Source organism: Biomphalaria glabrata, chromosome 2 (assembly GCF_947242115.1).
Source record: "Biomphalaria glabrata chromosome 2, xgBioGlab47.1, whole genome shotgun sequence".
Taxonomy (NCBI): Eukaryota; Metazoa; Mollusca; class Gastropoda; family Planorbidae; genus Biomphalaria; species Biomphalaria glabrata.
In genome coordinates this window covers 42,173,847-42,195,245 of record NC_074712.1, presented here as the reverse complement: position 1 = coordinate 42,195,245, position 21,399 = coordinate 42,173,847, and the positions used below count along the sequence as shown (strand labels likewise).

At 37.3% G+C, this 21,399-nt stretch overlaps 2 protein-coding genes across 6 annotated transcripts in view; one reads left to right on the top strand and one right to left on the bottom strand.

Moving 5' to 3' along the window:
- LOC106050862 (equilibrative nucleobase transporter 1-like) overlaps nt 1–10,156 on the bottom strand; it is a 32,481-nt gene extending 22,325 nt beyond the window's left edge. For 2 of the 4 annotated variants that reach the window (XM_013205910.2, XM_056020651.1), the window contains exon 1: nt 9,756–10,156. In XM_013205910.2, coding sequence (XP_013061364.2) covers nt 9,756–9,931 — 176 coding nt within the window. In that variant the 5' untranslated portion in view covers nt 9,932–10,156. Of the gene's footprint in view, nt 1–4,131; nt 4,267–9,755 lie in introns of those variants that run through there. The other 2 variants (XM_013205909.2, XM_056020652.1) reach the window with 2 other exon arrangements.
- An 8,050-nt stretch (nt 10,157–18,206) lies between these two features.
- On the top strand, nt 18,207–20,830 carry LOC106078707 (serine/threonine-protein phosphatase alpha-3 isoform-like). Of its 2 annotated transcripts, none has more exons than XM_013239702.2 (2): nt 18,207–18,354; nt 18,803–20,830. In XM_013239702.2, the coding sequence occupies exons 1-2, from the start codon at nt 18,300–18,302 to the stop codon at nt 19,834–19,836; spliced, it is 1,089 nt and encodes a 362-aa protein (XP_013095156.2). In that variant the 5' UTR covers nt 18,207–18,299; the 3' UTR covers nt 19,837–20,830. The 2 variants fall into 2 exon arrangements, with proteins under 2 accessions (XP_013095156.2, XP_013095158.2); XM_013239704.2 differs by lacking the exon at nt 18,207–18,354 and adding an exon at nt 18,417–18,696.
- The last annotated feature ends 569 nt before the right edge of the window (nt 20,831–21,399 follow it).

The window sequence follows — 21,399 nt, the reverse complement described above, 5'->3', positions numbered from 1 at the left end:
ACCCCTCACCCTATCAAGTAGTGCTACCCCTCACCCTATCAAGTAGTGCTACCCCTCATCCTATCAAGTAGTGCTACCCCTCACCCTATCAAGTAGTGCTACCCCTCACCCTATCAAGTAGTGCTACCCCTCACCCTATCAAGTAGTGCTACCCCTCACCCTATCAAGTAGTGCTACCCCTCACCCTATCAAGTAGTGCTACCCCTCACCCTATCAAGTAGTGCTACCCCTCACCCTATCAAGTAGTGCTACCCCTCACCCTATCAAGTAGTGCTACCCCTCACCCTATCAAGTAGTGCTACCCCTCACCCTATCAAGTAGTGCTACCCCTCACCCTATCAAGTAGTGCTACCCCTCACCCTATCAAGTAGTGCTACCCCTCATCCTATCAAGTAGTGCTACCCCTCACCCTATCAAGTAGTGCTACCCCTCACCCTATCAAGTAGTGCTACCCCTCACCCTATCAAGTAGTGCTACCCCTCACCCTATCAAGTAGTGCTACCCCTCACCCTATCAAGTAGTGCTACCCCTCACCCTATCAAGTAGTGCTACCCCTCACCCTATCAAGTAGTGCTACCCCTCACCCTATCAAGTAGTGCTACTCCTCACCCTATCAAGTAGTGCTACCCCTCACCCTATCAAGTAGTGCTACCCCTCACCCTATCAAGTAGTGCTACCCCTCACCCTATCAAGTAGTGCTACCCCTCACCCTATCAAGTAGTGCTACCCCTCACCCTATCAAGTAGTGCTACCCCTCACCCTATCAAGTAGTGCTACCCCTCATCCTATCAAGTAGTGCTACCCCTCACCCTATCAAGTAGTGCTACCCCTCATCCTATCAAGTAGTGCTACCCCTCACCCTATCAAGTAGTGCTACCCCTCACCCTATCAAGTAGTGCTACCCCTCACCCTATCAAGTAGTGCTACCCCTAACCCTATCAAGTAGTGCTACCCCTCACCCTATCAAGTAGTGCTACTCCTCACCCTATCACGAAGTGCTACTCCTCACCCTATCAAGTAGTGCTACCCCTCACCCTATCACGAAGTGCTACTCCTCACCCTATCAAGTAGTGCTACCCCTCACCCTATCACGAAGTGCTACTCCTCACCCTATCACGAAGTGCTATTTACACAATCTAGATGATTCTTGTCCTCTACTTTTCACTTCTTATTTGAAAATAGTTGATGACCTTTAACCTTTGTGCTATTTTTTTCTCCTGAGCCTTTTTTTTAATTTTTACATACATAATACTGTTTTACACTTTCAATAAAAGTGCCCGCATTTCATCAGTCCCCTGTATGGCCAGTAGGGCTTATAATCTTGCATATGATACGTTTACTTGGAACTTAAAACGTCTGCCCAAACACACCTTCTCTCGCCAGTTTGTCATCACGTTTCTCTCCCCTACTCTTTTCATTCCACCTCTGCCCTTAACTCCTTGTCTCCGTAATTATTTTCCACGTTCTGACAGGATTTTTCATTTTTCACATTGTTATCATTAAACGTCAATGACATTTTTGTTTGTAATTAGAAAATGTTACTTTTGGTACACAATTTTTGGAGAATGCATGCCCTTTTTATATAAAAGAAATTAAAGTTTATAAAAACGAAAATTTATTTAGTTTAATGGGATCAAATCAACGCTGGTATCGTTACTTAGGAGAGAAAGAGTTAAAAACTTGAGTTTTATAATCTGTTACATCTTATTGGCACGGCCCGTTTTATAACGCTACCCCTCCTAACCATATACTTTTTATCCGGTAGAATTTATCCCCCCCCCTTTGTACGACATACAATCTCTGAATATTCATCGTTTTTTTTTTCTTTATCGTTCAGCCGCCGCGCCTCCGTAATAACATCATTTGTGCACTTTATTTATACGTTGAATTACTACGGCTCGCTTATATCGACCACCCACATACCTGGACTATAAATCAAATAAGAACATAAAATTAAAATGTTATTTAACCTTGGTTAGGCCAATAATAGAATATGCTTTCTCCGTTTGGGACCCCTCAACTCAAGAAAACATTAAGAAACTGGAAACTGGAGCTTTAAAATATTATTATTCTAATTTTTTTTTGTCGGCGATCTTCAAAGCCTAAATCTAAATACGTGGGGTATCTTCAAATCGTTTTATTTGCAATGTAGTAAGGGCCTTTCTAATTCATATTAGAATATTTTTTCAAGTAAAACATTATTGAAAAAGGTAATTTTTTAATAGGATGAACTGTAGATGTCAGGAGAATGCATTTCAGCAGTGAAAAATGCAAGAAAACGCTTTTGGCGTCGGGGCCCTGCCCCGAACCCCACTGATAAATAATGAGCTGTAAATGTCAGGAGTGAAGTGAAGAATGAAAAAAAAAACGATTTTGGCGTCGGGGCTTCGGCCCAAACCCCACTAACGAACCTTACAGCGCTCCCCCAGACCCCCAAACTATCAAGAGAAAGGGCTCAACATGTCTGGGTTTTTTTCATCGCAGAAAGTTGAGAAACACTGCTTTTTTTTTCATTTCCCATAAATATATATATATATATATATGCTGTACACGCGTTTATGCATAGGGTTAGGGTTTACTGGGCGTTAGGGTTAGGGTTTGGAAAAAAATCGCCCCCCCCCTCCAAAATTCTGGATCCGCTAGTGCCTGGATGCCCCAGCTACTACACAACGAAGTCAACGACTACAACACGTGAGTGTCCGATTGTAAAAAAACAGCGCGTGAAAGAATGGAAAGTGTGTTAAAAGAGAGTGTGAAATCTCAAGAAGAATACGAGAGAAAAAAAAAATGATTTCTGTCAATGTAAAGAAAGTGTAAGAAGTATGAATGTTTCTTCATTTTGGAATGTTATTAGTCGAGAGGAGTGTATCATTTTTGTAAATTGTCAAGGTTTGGGACTCGAGTTGAGATAATATATTCTATTGTTCTTGGAATATCTCTTGATGTTAAAGTTTTCTTTAAACAAACAGAAATATTTTGTTTAGATGATAAGCAACTACCTAAAAACATCTCCTATATTTATGAAATAACAAATTTGTTAGAACTCATCGAACAATATTCTACCACAAACTACAATACTAACACTTTAACTATTATTAAAGAAACACTAAGTAAACTCATCAAAAATGACCATGAAAATAAGCTTATTTATTCTTTCATCTTGTCCCAAATGGAACTGATAGAAACTAAAAAAATAAGTATAAATATAATTGTGACATTGTTTTTATTTTCTTCATTATTGTTTTTAATATCCCCACAAGCTTATAAATATGTAAGAAACTCTGGCCAACCACCATTAAAAGAACTTTTCTTCTTTTAAGATTGGTCCTGAATTAGAGCAGATAGAGGACAATTTTTTATACTACATGAAACAACGTGTTAGTAGTTTAAAAGAGCATGAAAAAAACAGTCATTTTAATGTTAGATGAAATACATCTCAAACAATTCATGGACTATAAGGGTGGCAATATAGTGGGCACTGATCATTGTTCAATTAATTTGGCATCAACAGCTCATGTTTTTATGATACAGAGTCTTTTGTCAACTTATAAAGATGTTATTCATATTTTACCAGTAAGTTCAATATCTGCTGAAGAATTGCACAATATAACAAAAAAAAATTATTGTTGGCTTAGACAAAATAGGACTAAATGTTATGCGTGTAGTCACAGATAATAATGCCATCAATAGAAAGACCATGTCCCTTTTTATGAGCCCTTCTAAATTAAGCATTGTCTACCCACATCCTGTTGATAAGTCACGTCCTTTGTTCTTTGTTATTGACCCTGTATATATTTTTTAATGTGTAAGAAACAATTGGATAAATCAGAAAGATGAAAATATTTCCTTTGACTTTCCAGATTTTACTGATTCAGCAAAACATTGTAAAGCTTCTTTTCTCACACTTCGAAAATTGTATGAACTTGAAAGTGGTAAACTTTTAAAATATGGGCATGGTTTGTCAGTAAAGGCTTTATGGCCCAGTAGTATAGAAAAACAAAATGTTAAGCTAGTTCTGCAAGTTTTTTCAGAATACATTATAGAGGCATTAAATAGGGGTCACGGAGGTCACGACTAAACCCAACTTGCCCATAAGATCTACAAGTCAATCAAGGTATTTATAAGACATACCAATTCAAGCTGTAATAAAGTAAGCTATAAAACATCTGTCTGAAAGCCAGTTCTACGAATACAACTAGATCCATTAAAACTAAACGGCTGATTTTCTGTGTCAAGATGCATGACGCCACAGAACACACTTGTCTGCCCGCCATCGTCTAGACAAGATTCCAACACGTTGAAATTCAGGTCATCTCTAACTAGGTCATAAACCCGATCGAAAACTAGTTATATATTTACACCAGTTACGGCAGTACATGCAGACTGAGCCATTCAAGTAACGTAAATAGCTTTGCCAAAGCTATCCTACATCTGCAGGCTGAGATTCAACTACAACATCAACCATGTGTGAAACCGAAAGCAGAAGTCAACCCTGTTTCTAGAGCTACCTGTGTGAACGAAAGAGCTACACCACTCAAGACATCGTTTGATGACAGATACACCGCTTCATCATCGAGTGCTCGCCACCATTCATCATTGGCACACTCAGACTCTGACATGGTCATTACCATTCAAGTCTTGTAGAAAGATTGCTCTCAGTTGAGACATTCTTCTACTTATGGGCAATTTTTTTTTCAGCATACTGATGGGTATCCAGTTATGATGTTATTGATTGGGCTACTGAGGAATTATATAGATAGCCTAATATACAATTAACTGTACAACTATCTCTAATTTTGTTACCAAGAAGTGGATTATATCAATTTAAATTAATTGAAGCCCCTAGCATATCAATCTACGCAGACTACCTGGATTATTTTGTGGATTATCTTGGATTACCTATTTGTGAATTTCCTAACCACTGTGGATTATAAATTTGGATTACTCAGTAGAACTTTAGCTAATTGTAAATTGGAGCATTTGAGCCATCTTATGGCATATAACTGGATTATTTTGTTACTACTTGGATGCTCATATTAACGTGTATTTTCAATTGGATTACTTAAAGTTACCTAATTCATGGATTATTATTGAACTACTCAAGCTGTATTTATATTGGACAAGCTACAAGAGAGAAGAGGATTAATCTACACTAGTCTACAAGAAAAGAGTCTGTAAGTTATAATTAACAAGTTGAAAATATACATATGATTATGATTGATTATTAACTAGAGTTAGTGATTGGTAACTCTTGGCAGTCTTGGAGCCATATTTTTCATTTTTCTTAGTGTTTCCAAGGGCAGTTGGATTGGGACTATCATAACTTCATCTGATAGGAATCTGTAGGGATTTTTCTTTTGCTCTCCTAGTCATAATAAGGTCCGAGTAGACCATCCGTGTTGGTAGGGACTACTAGATCATTTAGATTTTTTTTTGTTTAACTGTAGGCCTATAGTTCTGTTTGTATAATCGTAAGTGTAATTTCTATTCGTATTCTTATTGTGTTTTGTGTAAAGTCCTGCATTCCCATATTTGTGATTCTCCTGTCCTATTTCTTCTTTTTATTGATTTATTTTAAAGCAGACTGTGTCGTTATATATATATATTAGAAAAAGATAGACTAGAAAAGGAATTAGAAAAGGCAGAAAAGAAAGAAAAAGAAATTAGAGATAGGGAAGAAAGAGCTGCTGATAGAGCTCACTTAAAATAAATCAAAGAATTAGAAACCAAACAAAGTCAGGACAAAGTAGAATTAGCCAAATTAGAGGCAGCCAAAATGAATCCCAACATTTCGACTCAGCAAACAACTGGCAAGCCATTCATGTCAACATTTCATAAGTTTAACATTAAAGATGAGACATTGGGAAACTAGCTAGTTCCATTGGAACACATAGCATCTACCTACAATTTAAATAACGAAGATATGGCCAAACACCTCTTAGCCAATCTATCTGGTGAACCACTAAACATCATTAGCACTCTGACAGTAGACCAAAAGAAAGACTATGCTTCTGTCAAAAATAGACTTTTAGAACACTTCGGGAAGAGTGAGGATCATTATAGGAAGCTTTTCAAAAGCATTAAATTAAACAAAGATGAAGACTTTAACAGAATAATCTTTGACATGAAAGCCAACATGTTAAAATGGTTAGAATTAGCCAAATGCGACCTAAAAGGTCCTATTCAAATTTTAGATATGATATTGATAGACAATGTCCTTAGTAACGCAACAGACCTAGTATTCACTTTCTTAAAAGAATAAAAATTAAGTCAGAAACTGAGCTCATCACTAACCTAAATCTTTTTAAGGATAGCCATCCAGGACATACTATTGATAAGAGAGATCAATTAATAGTCACTGCAATAACCCAAAACAATAATAGTGACAAATTCAGATTCTCAAACACCAAAACCTGCTTTAATTGTGGTAAGATAGGGCATGTCAAAAGCCAATGCAGAACACCCAGAACTAACAACAACTTCAGGTACAGAAAGTACACAAATTATCACAACACTAGTAACTACAATCATTACAGCAATAACAACAATAGCAGATATAGATCAAACCAAAGTGCAAGCCATAGAGAAAGAAGAAGCCTTAGAAACAACAACTTTCAATATAACCATAGTAACAACAGACAGTCAAGAAGAGATACATTTATCTACCATACAAATAGCAACTCAAATAGTTACAACAGAAACAGAAATAATAGGCTAAATAATGGCAACAACACCAATGCCCATAGAGAAGAAAATGTGACATACTTACAGCCCAACAAGTCAAAGTTAAACCTGTATCCCTCATATGTAAATGGAATTAGAGTAGAAGCCCTCAGAGATACAGGAAGCAGTGCCATATTAATACATTCAAAACTAGTAAAACCAAATCAAAAACTGCCAGAAAAGATCAAACTTGTATATGCTAATCAAAAGAAATTTGACATTTGTGATACAGCCAGAGTACACCTAGATACACCATGGATAACTGGTGAAGTAGATGTTATTGTTTTAGATACACCAGCCAAAGATCTAATAATTGGTAATGTTGATGGCGTAAATGATATAAGTAAAAAAGAAATTATGGAATGGGCAGCAGAAAAGGGTGAAACATGTGAACTATCTGTTGCACAAGATACAAGTCCCACTACAAACCTTTTAACTAATGCTGACAACATTATTAGAGTAGAAAATTTATCAGGATACACTAGATGGCAAACTATCATGAGAGAATTCAACAATGTAGCACATGTTAACACAGTAGAAGATTGTTATAGAATTATTAAAGCATTCAATAACAAGTTATTTAGAGGAAGATATATCACTGTAAGCTATGAAAATGTTTAATACTAATTTTATCAGTAGTAAAACTAAAGAACTTGAAAAGAAATGATTTAAAAAAAAAATAGAATTAATAGATGGTCACTTATTTTGTCAGATTATAAATTTGAATTGCAGAGCATTCCAGGACATGAAAATGTATTAGCTGATTTTCTTTCAAGATATGTAGTGCATGAAAATGAAACAAGTGAGAATAATGACATTAAACATATCAGTCAGGAAATATTAACAGAATAGACAATTTCACAAAACTCAGAAACATTTAGTTTTATTTAGCTAGGTCAATTTGACTTTTTTTTCCTATCATGTAACAAGGTCATGACATTTTTTGTCACACTTATTTTGCTAGTACCATTTAATTGGGTCACCATGACATTTCTTCTTACACTTTATATTTATGTTGTCAATAAGAGTCATATGTCACTATAATCTTCCATGATGCTGACAAAACTAAACACTATTGAGAAAATATTTGAGTAAATTCACTCAGTGAATTAAAGGATACACATTGGAAATAAGATGTTATGTTCTATATATATAATCACTTTATGCATTGTTAACTTTTTCAATTTTTTTATTTAATTAACATGAAAATTTTTTATCTCTAGTACCATTGTAAATAAAGGATTAAATCTTCAAAATGTATTGATTTTACTGGATGAAATCACACTTGTACAATGAGTGAAATCTAGATAATGTTTATTTTGCAAACATTTTGACATTTAGCACAATTTATTTGTTCTCAGCCAAACATTTTGAAACCATTGATATTTTGAATGAATGTAACTCAGATTATATTAGTACTCAGTTAGGATTGAACTATTAGTATTGGTGTGACATGATTAAGACATAAGACGATATGAGTAACTAAAATGAACTTAACACTCGTCATCATAAACAATCTAACTATTGTAGCCTATATAAAGGTACACTGATGATAGTGATGATACTGTCATATAATATGTAATTTTGTCGGGGGAAAGGGTGTGTGTCACACACTAGTTTTAGAATCACTGTGACACAAAGTGAATTAGTAGTGATTTAGTAATCATGTAACTACTTCGTGCAAATGCACGAGGAAACATTGGGTCGGAAATTGACCACGGGGTGATTTCAGTTAGTTGATCTTGGACTCTTGTAGAGAGAGGAGTAGTATGGATGTCCTCTTCCGTGTAGTGATGTATAAGTATAAGTTATTATAATTGATTTGTATTCATGATATATTTCATTGGATTATAATTTGTATTGGCTGGAGTAGCGATTATCTTTTGTGAATTATCTCATATATTTTATGTCAATAAAAACCATGTCTGATGACCTTGCGTCTATTAATGATTCTAAGTGTTGTGGTCGGAGAGTTCAGTCAGAAAGTATCTCATTAAGAAGACAAAGAGCATTATAGTAGTACCAGAAGAGGTACCTACAACACACAGAGGCAGACCAATTCAAGACCGTCCAGGCCTACACAAATATCTAAGCCGTGACACTTATGAACAAAAATATGGATCAATAATTGAATATTGTCTTGACGACAATCGTTTGTTTGTTTGTTTCTTTGTTGTGTTCTTATCTTATCATATCTTTGATAAAACAGACGCTACTTTAAAAAACAAGATGATTACCTCCTACGCGTCATGCATCTAGTCATGCATGTGACCAATGACTTAAATTCTGCCAAGTCACTGGATTTCCTGGCTGGTTCAGGGAACCCATTCCATGCTCTAACAGCACTTGAAGGAGCATTTGTATAAGTTTGTCCTAGCATATGGAACAAGGAATGTGCCTTTATCTTTGTGTCTTTCTGGGTATTTTATTAGATTTTGTTTTTGCATTTGCAGATTAGGGTTCAGTGTTTTATGTATAATTTCTTCTTTACTTTTGAGTCTTCTATGTTGAAGGCTTTCTAAATTTAGTGGGTGTGTGTGAATTTGTTTGTAATGAAATCATTCCTGGACCAAAAATCTATATTGCATGTTTTGGACTTCATCAATTACGGAGAATATCTAAAAACATTAGACTTAGAGCCTTTTTTTTCGAAAGTAATGTAGGCTACCTAAAAATCTCATAATAACTAGTGGAAATGACAAATGACACAAGTATGTGTCTATTTGGAGGCTGAGTAGCTCCAAACCGGGGTCCCGAGTTCGAATCCTGGTGAAGACTGGGATTTTTTATTTCGAGATCTTTGGGCTGTAGGCCAAAGAAACAGATGACCTTTACATCATCAGCCCTATAGACCACAAGGTCTGAAAGGGGAACATTACTTTTTTAAGTGTCTTCCTATCTGTTGGTCATTTTGACTTTTATAAACTGGCATGAAACTTTTCGCGTTTGAAAAAATAGTTTTTGATATGAAACACTGAGAATAAAATAAGTTTAACAATGAACGACCATAGCAGAAAAAACAACAACTTTACCCATTGTGAGTAGAATTCGATGTGCCATTGTTACACAATTCCGCGTAGAGTCCTTCATCTTTGAGAACGTAAACAAAAGATCCCCATCCGAAAACCAAACCTCCAAATCCAAAGCTCTCACAGAAAGCCCAAGCGACGTACAGAAATCTGAGTTTCCTTTGTTTCGAGGCTCCCATAGTGCAAAAGTCTCAATCACCTATCACTGGCACATACAACTCATTTATTGGACATCAAGAAAACTGTTTCCAAATTAACACTCTCGCGTCCAGTAACAGTCTCACTACGAACTGATAGCAGTTGGAGAAAGTGTTATACACTAAACAGGGTGCCGAGATTATAAATGTGTATGAGTTTTATCAGAGATAGTCAAGTGTTGATAACGCTTCAAGTCTATATACAGATTTGAAAAAAGAAAAGAGCTTCACCGTGACAATTGGTTTTTTTTCAATGTCTCATGATACACTACGTTTATAACGGTGTGCAATGATGTCAATATTCCTATCTCAAGTTCTTAGTCACTAATTAATTCCTTCTGCTGGAAAAGAATAAGTGGGCATCTATATGTGTAGATATGAACGTGATGTAGTGATGTGATTATGATATGTTGGTGTGAATGTGATGTAGTGATGTGATTATGATGTGTTGGTGTGAATGTGATGTGTTGGTGTGAATGTGATGTAGTGATGTGATTATGATGTGTTGTTGTGGACGTGATGTAGTGATGTGATTATGATGTGTTGGTGTGGACGTGATGTAGTGATGTGATTATGATGTGTTGGTGTGGACGTGATGTAGTGATGTGATTATGATGTGTTGGTGTGAACGTGATGTAGTGATGTGATTATGATGTGTTGGTGTGAACGTGATGTAGTGATGTGATTGTGAGGTGTTGGTGTGAACGTGATGTGTTGGTGTGGACGTGATGTTTTGGTGTACTGTTTTTGATCTAAATGTGATGAGATATTTTGATGTGAACGAGTTCTGTTGATGTAAATTGCATGTGATGTGTTGATTTACATGCAATATGTTTATGTGATGTAATTTTGTTATGATGTGAACTGAATGATGTGTTGATATGAATGTGTTGCATTGATTTAAATGGGAACCACAGTCTCTGGTGCTTTTGAATGCACATATTACGACTTAGGCGTCAACTTTCCTTGGCAGACATAGAAGAAAGCACCTGGTTGCATGCGGCCTCAGAACGAGACAGCTGGAGGCCGCTCACGAAGGCCGCGGGATACATATTTGAGATTAAAAGAAAATCAGCTGCCGATGACAAACGCAGACGGCGAAAAGAAAATCTAAATCGACCACCTGCGGACAAAGGTTATGCTTGCCCTGGATGTAGCAAAATATGTAGGTCACAGCTGGGCTGCGCAGCCACGGGAAATACTGCATTCCTCACTAATCTTCGGACTCGAAGACAAGCCTTTAATTAATTACGACTATAAATGTTTGTCTTCGTATTTGTCTTTATGAACATGAGATTTTGGAAGTGGAAACTGTTGTCTCCCCGCTCTCCCGACACATAAAAGACAAAGATGTGAATGTGTTGTTGGATATAAATATACTGATATGATTGAGCTATGAAGGACCTTCACACTCATTTTTAGACACTCAGATTTAGCTTACTGGTTACTGTGTCTCGGCCTTGATGGAAGAATCATGTTTAGGTTATCTAAACACTTTCGTAGTTTCGCAGTATTGAAGAGCTCCTCATGTTTACTTTGCACTTTCCTAAATCATTGACTTGAAGAGTGACACACAGATATGATTTTTTTACTAATCGTCTAGAGTCTAGATAACTGACTTCTCTAACATTTAGTCGCAGTTGACTGTATTTACATGCGCCTGGGTATGCCATGTGACCGCTATCAGTAAAAGTATTGTCTAATGTTGCTTTTAAAATTAATTATATATTTGTTCTTCATTAAATTAAGACTAAAGTCAGGAGAACAATTAATTAAAGCCAAGAATATAGCAACTCTATTATTACAAGTTGTGTTAATAAAGATCATAAAATCTAATTACATTTATTAGTAGATACTTCTTTAGAAATTAATAGAAATTTTACTTATATGCAATAACATGTATTTAAATAATGTCTAAAATATTTAAAATACTCTATGCAATTTCTTCTTTCAAAAGATTTTTTTTAACTTGGAATATAATGGATGATATAAGTTACGTCTATGGGTGAGTCAGTCTAAATAAAATATCAATCGTGTATAAGTATCAATAGTTTTAGTCAATTAGAGTTTTTTTTGCGATTATGTGCATTTGTATCTATATTAGTCTACAAATGCGAATTTTTAATTTCGGGATCTTTGGGACGCCTATGAGTCCACCCAGTGCTAATGGATACCTGACATTAGTTGGGTAAAAGTAAAGGCGGTTGGTCGTTGTGCTGGCTACATGACACCCTCGTTAACCGTGGGCCACAGAAACAGATGCAATTTACATCATCTGTCCTATAGACCACAAGGTCTGAAAGGGAAACTTTACTTTTTTATGCTGATGATAGATACAAAATGGCAAACAGCATTTACACAATCTACTGTTTTAAATAAAAATCATTCTCAGTTCAGGTCTAAGGTTTAATTTTAGATATTAAATAGAAAATGTTCAGTTAAAATTACAATATATCGAAAGTCAAGGGGAAATAAGGAGGATTAGCCAAAGGCATGTTATATTGCATGAGCTGTTTCCCTTGAATTTATTCAATTAGAACGCCCATGTCTGGTAGATATCATTGTTGCATATCTCCAGCTGCTTCTGTCAAGTAATACAATTACAATCAATAACATAAATCTTGTAATAATTTCAATTTAATAACGTATAATTTCATAAGTAAAGAAAACGAAATGATTACATCCAACACATTATATGTATTTCATGGGTCATGGATTGGAAGAGTCATTGTTTAGTTTTAAAGTTGCAATTTGAATTGCAGTTGAACAAAATGAATCTACTCAATAGTATACATGGGGGACAGTGCCCGCCGACCTCCTCGTGGTGTTCCCTGGTAACTGGAGTGAGTCCACCCTTTGCTCTCAGGGTGGTCTGAAAAAGGCTAGCGTTGCGGGAGCCCCAACTTTCCTAGCAGGCTCTCATGCTCTCCTGGTGCAGAGTTCTGCTGGTGAGGTCTGGGTAATGCTAAGCTCTGATCGACATAACCCCTGCACGCTCGTCTGGTGTAGGGATTTGTGTCTGTTGGGGCTTTAGCTAATGCTGAACTGATCAGCCGTCGCCCTGGAGACTAGTGGAGGGTCAAGCCATCAAAATTTGCGGGCCCTAAACTGGTGGCTTTAAAAAAAAAGGTCTCCTGCCTCACTCCACTTTCGTGGATTAAACCCTGCCCATACGAGCGAGTGGTTGAATTAACTGATCTTTCGATCGATTCATAGTTCAATGTTCATGTCTGGACTGTTTTTCACTGTTTGCTCTAAGGGACAACCCAAATCTCCTCCCCCTGGAGGAACCCATACCAATGTCGAGTAAAATTACAAAGAAAAGCGGGTCTTAGCAGACCCTAACAGGCTCCGCTGGCCAGGTAAAGGGCATTATGCCTGGCATCGAAAAATGTGCTACTAATCGCCTCGCAACGTTGGTACATAGGGAGAACGGGCCACGTTGTGAAAAAAGAGCTACCGTTCTTCCCAACACACAAACCCTGATAACATCCTTTTTCCCCCAAACAAACACTACAATTAAAAAACCAAAAGTCTCAGAAAAAATTAACCCAACACCAACACCTCATACTGGGAAGGTAAGTACCCCCCACACTAATTTAGGTGGAAAGATAAAGCAACATGATCCCCAAATTTCCAAATCTGATGCTAAAACTTTCAAAGTCCTTCAATGTAACGTCCGAGGACTTATTCCAAAGACAATTGAAATAACTAACCTGCTCCACAAAGAGTGTGTGGATGTTGCCTTACTACAAGAATGTCTGATAGGTGAAAAAAGAAGTGTCTCAATACCCGGGTACTCTGTTTTCCGCTGCTCCTGTGAGGATTGCCGAGGCCTGGTTACATTGGTGGCTAATGCTCTGGTCGCCATGAAAGTGTCCACAGACTTGAGTCAGGGGAGGACAGACACTTTGGTATTAGAAATTAGGAAATGCCAGCTTAAAAAGGCTCCCGGGCCGGATGGTATCACCCCCCGAAATGCTTAAGCATGTAGGGGGAAAGGAAGGGCCGTGCTCTTGGCATTCGTAAATAGAACCTGGGCAGATGGTCATCTGCCCAGGGCCTGGAAATGTGCCACCAAAAGATGCTTCCACTGCTGAGGGCTACAGGCCCATCTCACTCACATCTTGTGTGGGAAAGATGGCTGAAAAAATGGTAAATGAGCGTCTGGTTTGGTACCTTGAGAGTGCCCGTCTTATAGCTCCAGAACAGGCTGGTTTCAGGGCTGGAATGTCCATTATAGACCAAGTCAACATCTTTGTGCAGAGCGTAGCAGATGGATTCCAAAGGACCGAAAGCACATACGCAGTCTTCATTGACTTAAAACAGGCATATGATAAAGTATGGCGGCCTGGTTTGCTTCATAAGATAAGAGCCGTGGGGGTGTGGGGACGGATATATTACTGGATTAGAGACTTCCTACAAGAGCGTACAATAAGAACAAGGATGTACGGAGAAGTTTCAGGGGAAATGACCCTCGAGCACGGCCTCCCCAGGGCTCCGTCCTGTCATGTGCCCTTTTCACGGCCTTCATAAATGACCTACCGGCTCAGCTAAAATGCCAAAAGCTGCTATATGCTGATGATATTGTCCTTTGGAAATCCGGAAGGAGCGCAACCTCTATACAAAAAGTGTTACAAGAAGATCTCCATACGCTCTGCTCATACACACAAAAATGGAGGCTAGAAATAAACACCTCCAAAACGGTCTATTCTCTGTTCACGCTCGGGACTGGCATTCTCCAGCCTACCTGTGCAAATGTATGGCTCTAGGACTGCTCTTGAACAACTTGATAAAATACAGTCCCAAGCACTAAGTTTTGTCTATGGCACCTTTAGGACAAGTCCAGTAAATGCGGCTGAAATAATGGCTAATATAGGTCCACTAAACCTTAGGAGGGAAAGGTCAGTACTGACCTGCTATGAGCGGTATAAAAGGCTGGATGAATATCTCCCAGCTAGAAAACTAGTAGATGGTCGGAGATGCAGAAGACGTATCCAGATGCAGTCTTTTATGCATCATGCCACTAGAATATCTGATGAAGCTGGCCTGTCCACCAACCGACAAACATTCAACGCTTTCATCCCCTTCCCCCTTGGTGTCGCCCAACGACCCCAGACATACGCTTGAAATTAGTAAACCCTAATGCAACTAAGCAAAGCCGTTCATCTAACGACCTTCAAATCCTAGCTCTGGAGACCATAAATACCTTCAATCCCAGTGCTATTTTTGCATACACTGATGGGTCGGCATCAATAGATTCTGGAAGAGCAGGCTATGGAGCCTACATCGACTTTCTTGGCTCTTACACAGTCAAAATCTTTGGACCATGTGGTAGTGTTTGCAGTTTTGATGCGGAGACCATGGCAGTCTGTGAAGCCTGTAATAGATCTTTCTAGATCCAAATAGTAATCGCGCATTGGCTTGTTTGGGTGGGTATCCAACTACAGTCAATCAGATTTTTTAAAGTTGTGTCCACTTTAGCGAAAGTGCAATATTTTCTACTTGGCTACCACTTCCTTATGGGTGTCGGTCTGTGCTACCGCACCCCACACACTCTAGTGACATCATTGGTAAAAGTTGTAAGTCTGTAAACTACCTAAACTAAGCGCCACGCTAATAACACGAATGTCGTGGGTTCGATCCTCATTTTGGCCAAGGAATAATCAGCATGTCGTCGAAAGAGTCAAGACAAAGTTTTGTTTTCGCAACTTTAGAGTTGATTATTCTGATAATTCTATGCTGATTATTCTTTCTGGTGTAGCATTTCTTTTCTTGTCCATTGATTTTCACTTCCTTGCTTCTCTATCACTCTTCTATCTTAAGAGGTATACAAACACGCGAAATTTTAAAAAGCTAATCTAAGGGGGAGAACCAAAAAATAAATGTATACTGCAGGAATAAATTCCCTTTTTTCTGTGTAAAACTAAATTAATAAATTACCACTTATTGATTAACTGTTGTTTTGTTATTTTTTTAGTGATTTTTTAGTTGTCATCGGCTATGAATAATCATGCACATTTTCAGCTTAATCCGAAAATGAGAAGAGGGGAAAAACGTGTACAAAAACTTTTTAAGGGAAATAAATCCACATATACAGATACATTTCTCTCAATATTATGTTTCCGATTCCAAATAAATAATATACCAATAATAAATTAACTGAATGTTATTTTTTATTGGTTCATGTTTTGCCAGCTACAACCAACAATTGTGTCAAGTTTCAGCTTGATCTGATCATGGGTGTGGGAGAGATAACGTGCACAAAATTGTACCAGACGAACAAATTGAGTGAATATAAGCTTTGTAAAAATTGGCGTTGAGTATAAACTGTTGTTTTAATGTTTGTTACCGTTTTGTAATCACTGTCGATTAAACCTGTCACAATATGCGTAATAGTGTGTACGGTGGTAATCCTAACAGAGTAAAGATGATAAGCTTGTGTTCAGTTAAAACAAGAAAAACATTGTTTTTAAATCCATTTTTTTTTAAGATAATACCTACATTATACAACTTGAAATAAAATAAAATATTTTTTAAAAAATTAAAAAGAAAAGAACTCTTTATTTTCACACTGCCAGCTTCTAAAACGAACGATTCTACCTATTAGGCCATTATTTATTTCTACATTCATTCAGTGGCGTAGTTAGGGTGTGGGGAGAAGGGGGAGAATTTGAGAATTCCCACTAGAGGGGGTCCCCCAAATGAGTGTTTTTTTACATTAAAAATTAAATATTACGCAAAATGCGGGGATCCGAAAGAGGTCAAGCCCCCCGGGACCACCAAACGATGGAAAATTACTAGCTACGCCCCTGCATTCATTACACGTATCTGATTTAGAACTCTTAAGATCTAGCCTAGATCTACTTCTAATATATACATTTGATTGGAGCAATAAGAATTATCTTATCTTACCTAGAATCAAGACATAATCTATATTAGATTTACGTAAAAATATAAGCAAAGCCATGGCAAAGCTTACAAAATCTATCAATAAACTTTCAGCAACTTTAAATTGAATAACTCAGTTATCGGTACACTACGGCTTACTACGCCAGTTTTTCTTATTTTTTATTCCAGTTTATAGCCAAATTCATGTTTTATTTCTTGTGTACTTTCAAAAATTATAACGGTCAGGCTAGAGTTTTCCCCCCTGTGGCTAGTAATTCTTTCTCATCGATATACATCAAAAATTGCATTTCTAGGAAAATCATTAGAGCCGTTTTTGATATCAACTTCCAGGCAGGTTCCAGGTTCCATGAAGTTCTAACTTGAATAGAAGTATTGTCAAAAATGTTTCCTGTGAATTTAATATGTAGTCTAAATATAGATCTTTGATTGCTGTTTTTATTGCTATTCAATCATCTCTCACACACACACACCCGGTGCCATCATTTGTATGTATTAATTATGTAATCTTGTGTGGTGTACCAACGGGTCAACAGATACTGGTATAGTATAGGTGAAGGTCAGAAGGTGAATTATACAATTGTCTACCTCTCCCTCCATGTGTATCTCTCTCTCTCTCTCTTTCTCTCTCTCTCCCTCTCTCTCTTTCTATCTCTTAATCTTTTGTCTTTTTCAATGAGTCTCTCTTTCTGCGTTCTACTTCCACCCCCCCTTTCTCTGTGACGTAATGCATGTTTCACAGACGTTGATACAAATGTTTATGCTCTACTGATCATGAAACCATAGTGTCAACAAAAAGTCTACTCTTAAGCAGGCCTAGGTGAACAGCGTTAGGAATGGGGGGGGGGGGTCTATTTTTAGCAACACACTCATCACTGAACTGATTGATTGTGTACTCGTGATGATAAATACATGACCGACTTTCAGAGACAACATGACATCTTGCCAGTTTGCCTTTCAAAAGTTCTCCAATAAAACTTATTAAAATGTCTCTTTCATTAATGAACCAAAATGTATGTAAGCTTCAATAAACGACTCTTGTGAAAAAAAAAATTATTACTATCATTTCGTCATTGGAAGAATTTAATTGTTGTTGTTTTTTTTCATTTGTAATTGAACAATTTGATGAGATTTAATATTTTAAAAATAACAATATTTTATATATAAATAATTATTATTTATATTTGTATACTATTTAAATATAGATTTCGATTTTTATCTGGTTTTAAAACTATATTTTGTTTTATCTGGCTTACTGATAACATTTGGTCCGTTCTTCCTCTGCTTACTCATGTCTGATGAAACAGTAGGCCTGCTAATGCCTGCTATATAAATAGGTGAACTAGACCGTTGAACGCATTCGTTGGAAATAATTTTGCTAAACAGGACACTTCCCTGACTTAAATCTAAAAAGTTTGATTTTTGAAGTTTAAAAAACAAAATGTCAGACACTGCCGAGCTGGATGTGGATAAATTAATAGCACACCTTCTGTCTGGTACGATGGTCAAAACATAAGCGAGCCGCCCCAAGCCCTAGATAGTTTGTGACATTGCACTAGTATTACTAACTGAGATCACACTTGTACATCTATTCAGTTACATACACACACTATACACGTACACACACTTCTTTAAATATCAACATCTCCAATTGGCGGCTATAACCAAAAGATAATAAAAAGAAACTAGAAGGCAGAGGGTTTCATATTGACACAGGAATAACACTTACACATAGGCCTATTATTATACTATCTGTGACTTTTCTAGTTCAGTAAACAATATACAATACTCTTAAAACATACAACCAAATAGGCTAAATAGGGTTTTATTCAAATTAAGTATGTCGGGATTATATATTGCTATTCATTCATAAAATAATTTTGAATCTAATATATACAGTACAAATGTATTATGTTTAATTGTTTCCAATGTTCTATTTTGCAGTGAAGAAAGATCGACCTGGTAAAGAAGTCAAGCTCGTGCAAGCAGACGTGACGAAATTATTGGATGCTGTGCGGCCCATCCTGTTAGCTCAACCGGTCCTTCTGGATTTGCAGGCTCCAGTGACCATCTGTGGGGACATACACGGCCAGTACTACGACCTCCTGCAGCTGTTCTACATAGGCGGTTTTCCTCCAGAAACGAATTATCTTTTCCTAGGCGACTACGTTGACAGGGGGAGGAACTCTCTTGAAGTTATTTGTCTCTTGTTCGCCTATAAAGTGAAGTACGCTGAGAATTTTTTCTTGTTGCGAGGCAACCACGAGTCCGCTTCAGTCAACCAGTATTACGGATTTCTGCAGGAGTGCAAAAGACGGCTCAGTCTTTCCTTGTTCAAGAAGTTTAACGAGGTGTTTAACTGTCTTCCTCTTGCGGCCGTCGTCGAAGAAAAGATCTTCTGCTGCCATGGAGGTCTTAGTCCTGAATTAAGAACTTTGTCGCAGATCAGGAAAATCCACAGGCCATTGGATGTCCCCGACGAAGGTCTTGTGCAGGATTTACTTTGGGCGGATCCCCACCCTGATCCCGCGGCGAAAGGATGGCATTTCAACGACATGAGATGTACCTCTTTTATGTTTGGCGTGGACACTGTGGAGGAGTTTCTCAACGCCAATGATCTGCAGCTGATATGCCGGGCTCACGATGTGCGCCAGGAAGGATACGACTTTTTCGGCAGGCGTCAGTTGGTGACTATTTTCTCCGCCCCGAACTATTCCTATCAAGACAACTGCGGGGCGATCATGACAGTCAGTGAGGATCTAGAGTGCGCTTTCAAAATTCTCAAACCGATAAGTAGGAAGCCGAAGTATCGATACGAAGGTGGCTTGAGATCAAAGTCACAGACAAACGAAGTGTCTCCAGAGGAACACACTTCCACATCAGAAAGGCGCGGATCTTTAGATCTGACGGACTTATCATTTTGGGAAAAACATTTGAGACCAGTGTCACGTGAACGTTCGCATAGTACTTCGTTTTAAATGGACATACTAAGCGCGCAGGAAGTTGGATAGATCTCGATTTTAAATGGACATACTAAGCGCGCAGGAAGTTGGATAGATCTCGATTTTAAATGGACATACTAAGCGCGCATGAAGTTGGATAGATCTCGATTTTAAATGGACATACTAAGCGCGCATGAAGTTGGATAGATCTCGATTTTAAAAGGGTTAAATTCTCTCTTGGAAGACTCATTGTGAATTAACATGTGTAATATGATGTGCGTGTTTCTTGTGACTATATTTAAAATGTATTTCAGTTCCACATTAACAGTTTTTATTTGCCTCATCAGCTTTTTATAATTATAAGAATGTTTTTTTTCTAAACAGTTTATTGTGAAGCAATATTCTTTTTGTATATTTAAACTATGACTATGCTGTAGGCCTATTTTATTACCTTGCGATTTTCCTCTTTAGAAATCTATTTTATATTTCAAACTAGTTAAAATTATAATTTTTGTAATCAGTATTTCACGTTATCGTTGTTTGTTCTCAACTAGTGGAGTTGTTTTATCACAGAGACTGAAGAGCCTCAGTCAACTATTGGAGTTGTTTTATCACAGAGACTGAAGAGCCACAGTCATCTCTAAAAAAAATTCAGTGTGATTTTGAACTCCGCGAGCAACTAGAAGAGGGGTGGGGGACAGTACGGTGTATATATATTGACGATATATTTAGCCTTTGGTATTGTCCTAGCTGATATAGACAAGTATTTGTTTAACTATTATGTGATCAAATTGATTACTGTATCCTTTGAGTCATCTACGTAGATCTCTTAATTGCTATGCAGAAAATAAAGGCTGGTTGATCAACCAGTTTGTGTTTCAATTTGTGTCGACACGATGTTTCGGGATTCGAGTCCCGCTAACAGTATTCCATCCACGTAATGTTTTAAAATGTTCTTATCATATGGTGACTTTGTGTAAAAATAGCAACAAAACGTCGTTTTAAAATAAAGTTGTTTTTTTTTATATTATTTGTTGTTCCATATTATTTTTTAACCCTAAATTATTGAAAGGGGCGCTGTGGCTGAGAGGTTAGACACTTGGCTTCCGAACCTGGTGTCCTCGGTTCGAAACTTGGTGAAGACTGGGATTTTGAATTTCGGGATTTTTACGCCGCCCCAGAGTCCACCCAACTCTAATGGGTACCGGACTTTAGTTGGGAAAAGTAAAGGCGGTTGGTCGTTAGGCTGGCCACACGACACCCTGCTCGTTAACCGTTGGCCAAAGAAACAAATGACCTTAACATCATCAGTTCTATAGATCCCAAGGTCTGAAAGGAGAACTGTACTTTTTTTTACTTAAGTATTGAAACTAATATGGTGCAAATTTTGTTATTTATTATTATTGTTTAATTACATGTGTATCCAGCGCGCATTTAATACATCTAACAAAATAATTGAACAATACAACACACTCAATAACTAAATTGTACAACCCTTTCGGCGCACTATTTAAAAGGAAACATTCAAATAATCCCATCTCTGTCTCTTATTATTACGAAGCTGGTAAACAAAAATTCTAATGACAACAATAAAAATAG

What these genes read in the sequence shown, in the direction of transcription:
- LOC106078707 (XM_013239702.2), top strand. Translation starts at nt 18,300, where the DNA reads ATGTCAGACACTGCCGAGCTGGATGTGGATAAATTAATAGCACACCTT. An exon ending in AATAGCACACCTTCTGTCTG is followed by an intron (nt 18,355 to 18,802) that starts GTACGATGGTCA and finishes TCTATTTTGCAG; the next exon opens with TGAAGAAAGATCGACCTGGT.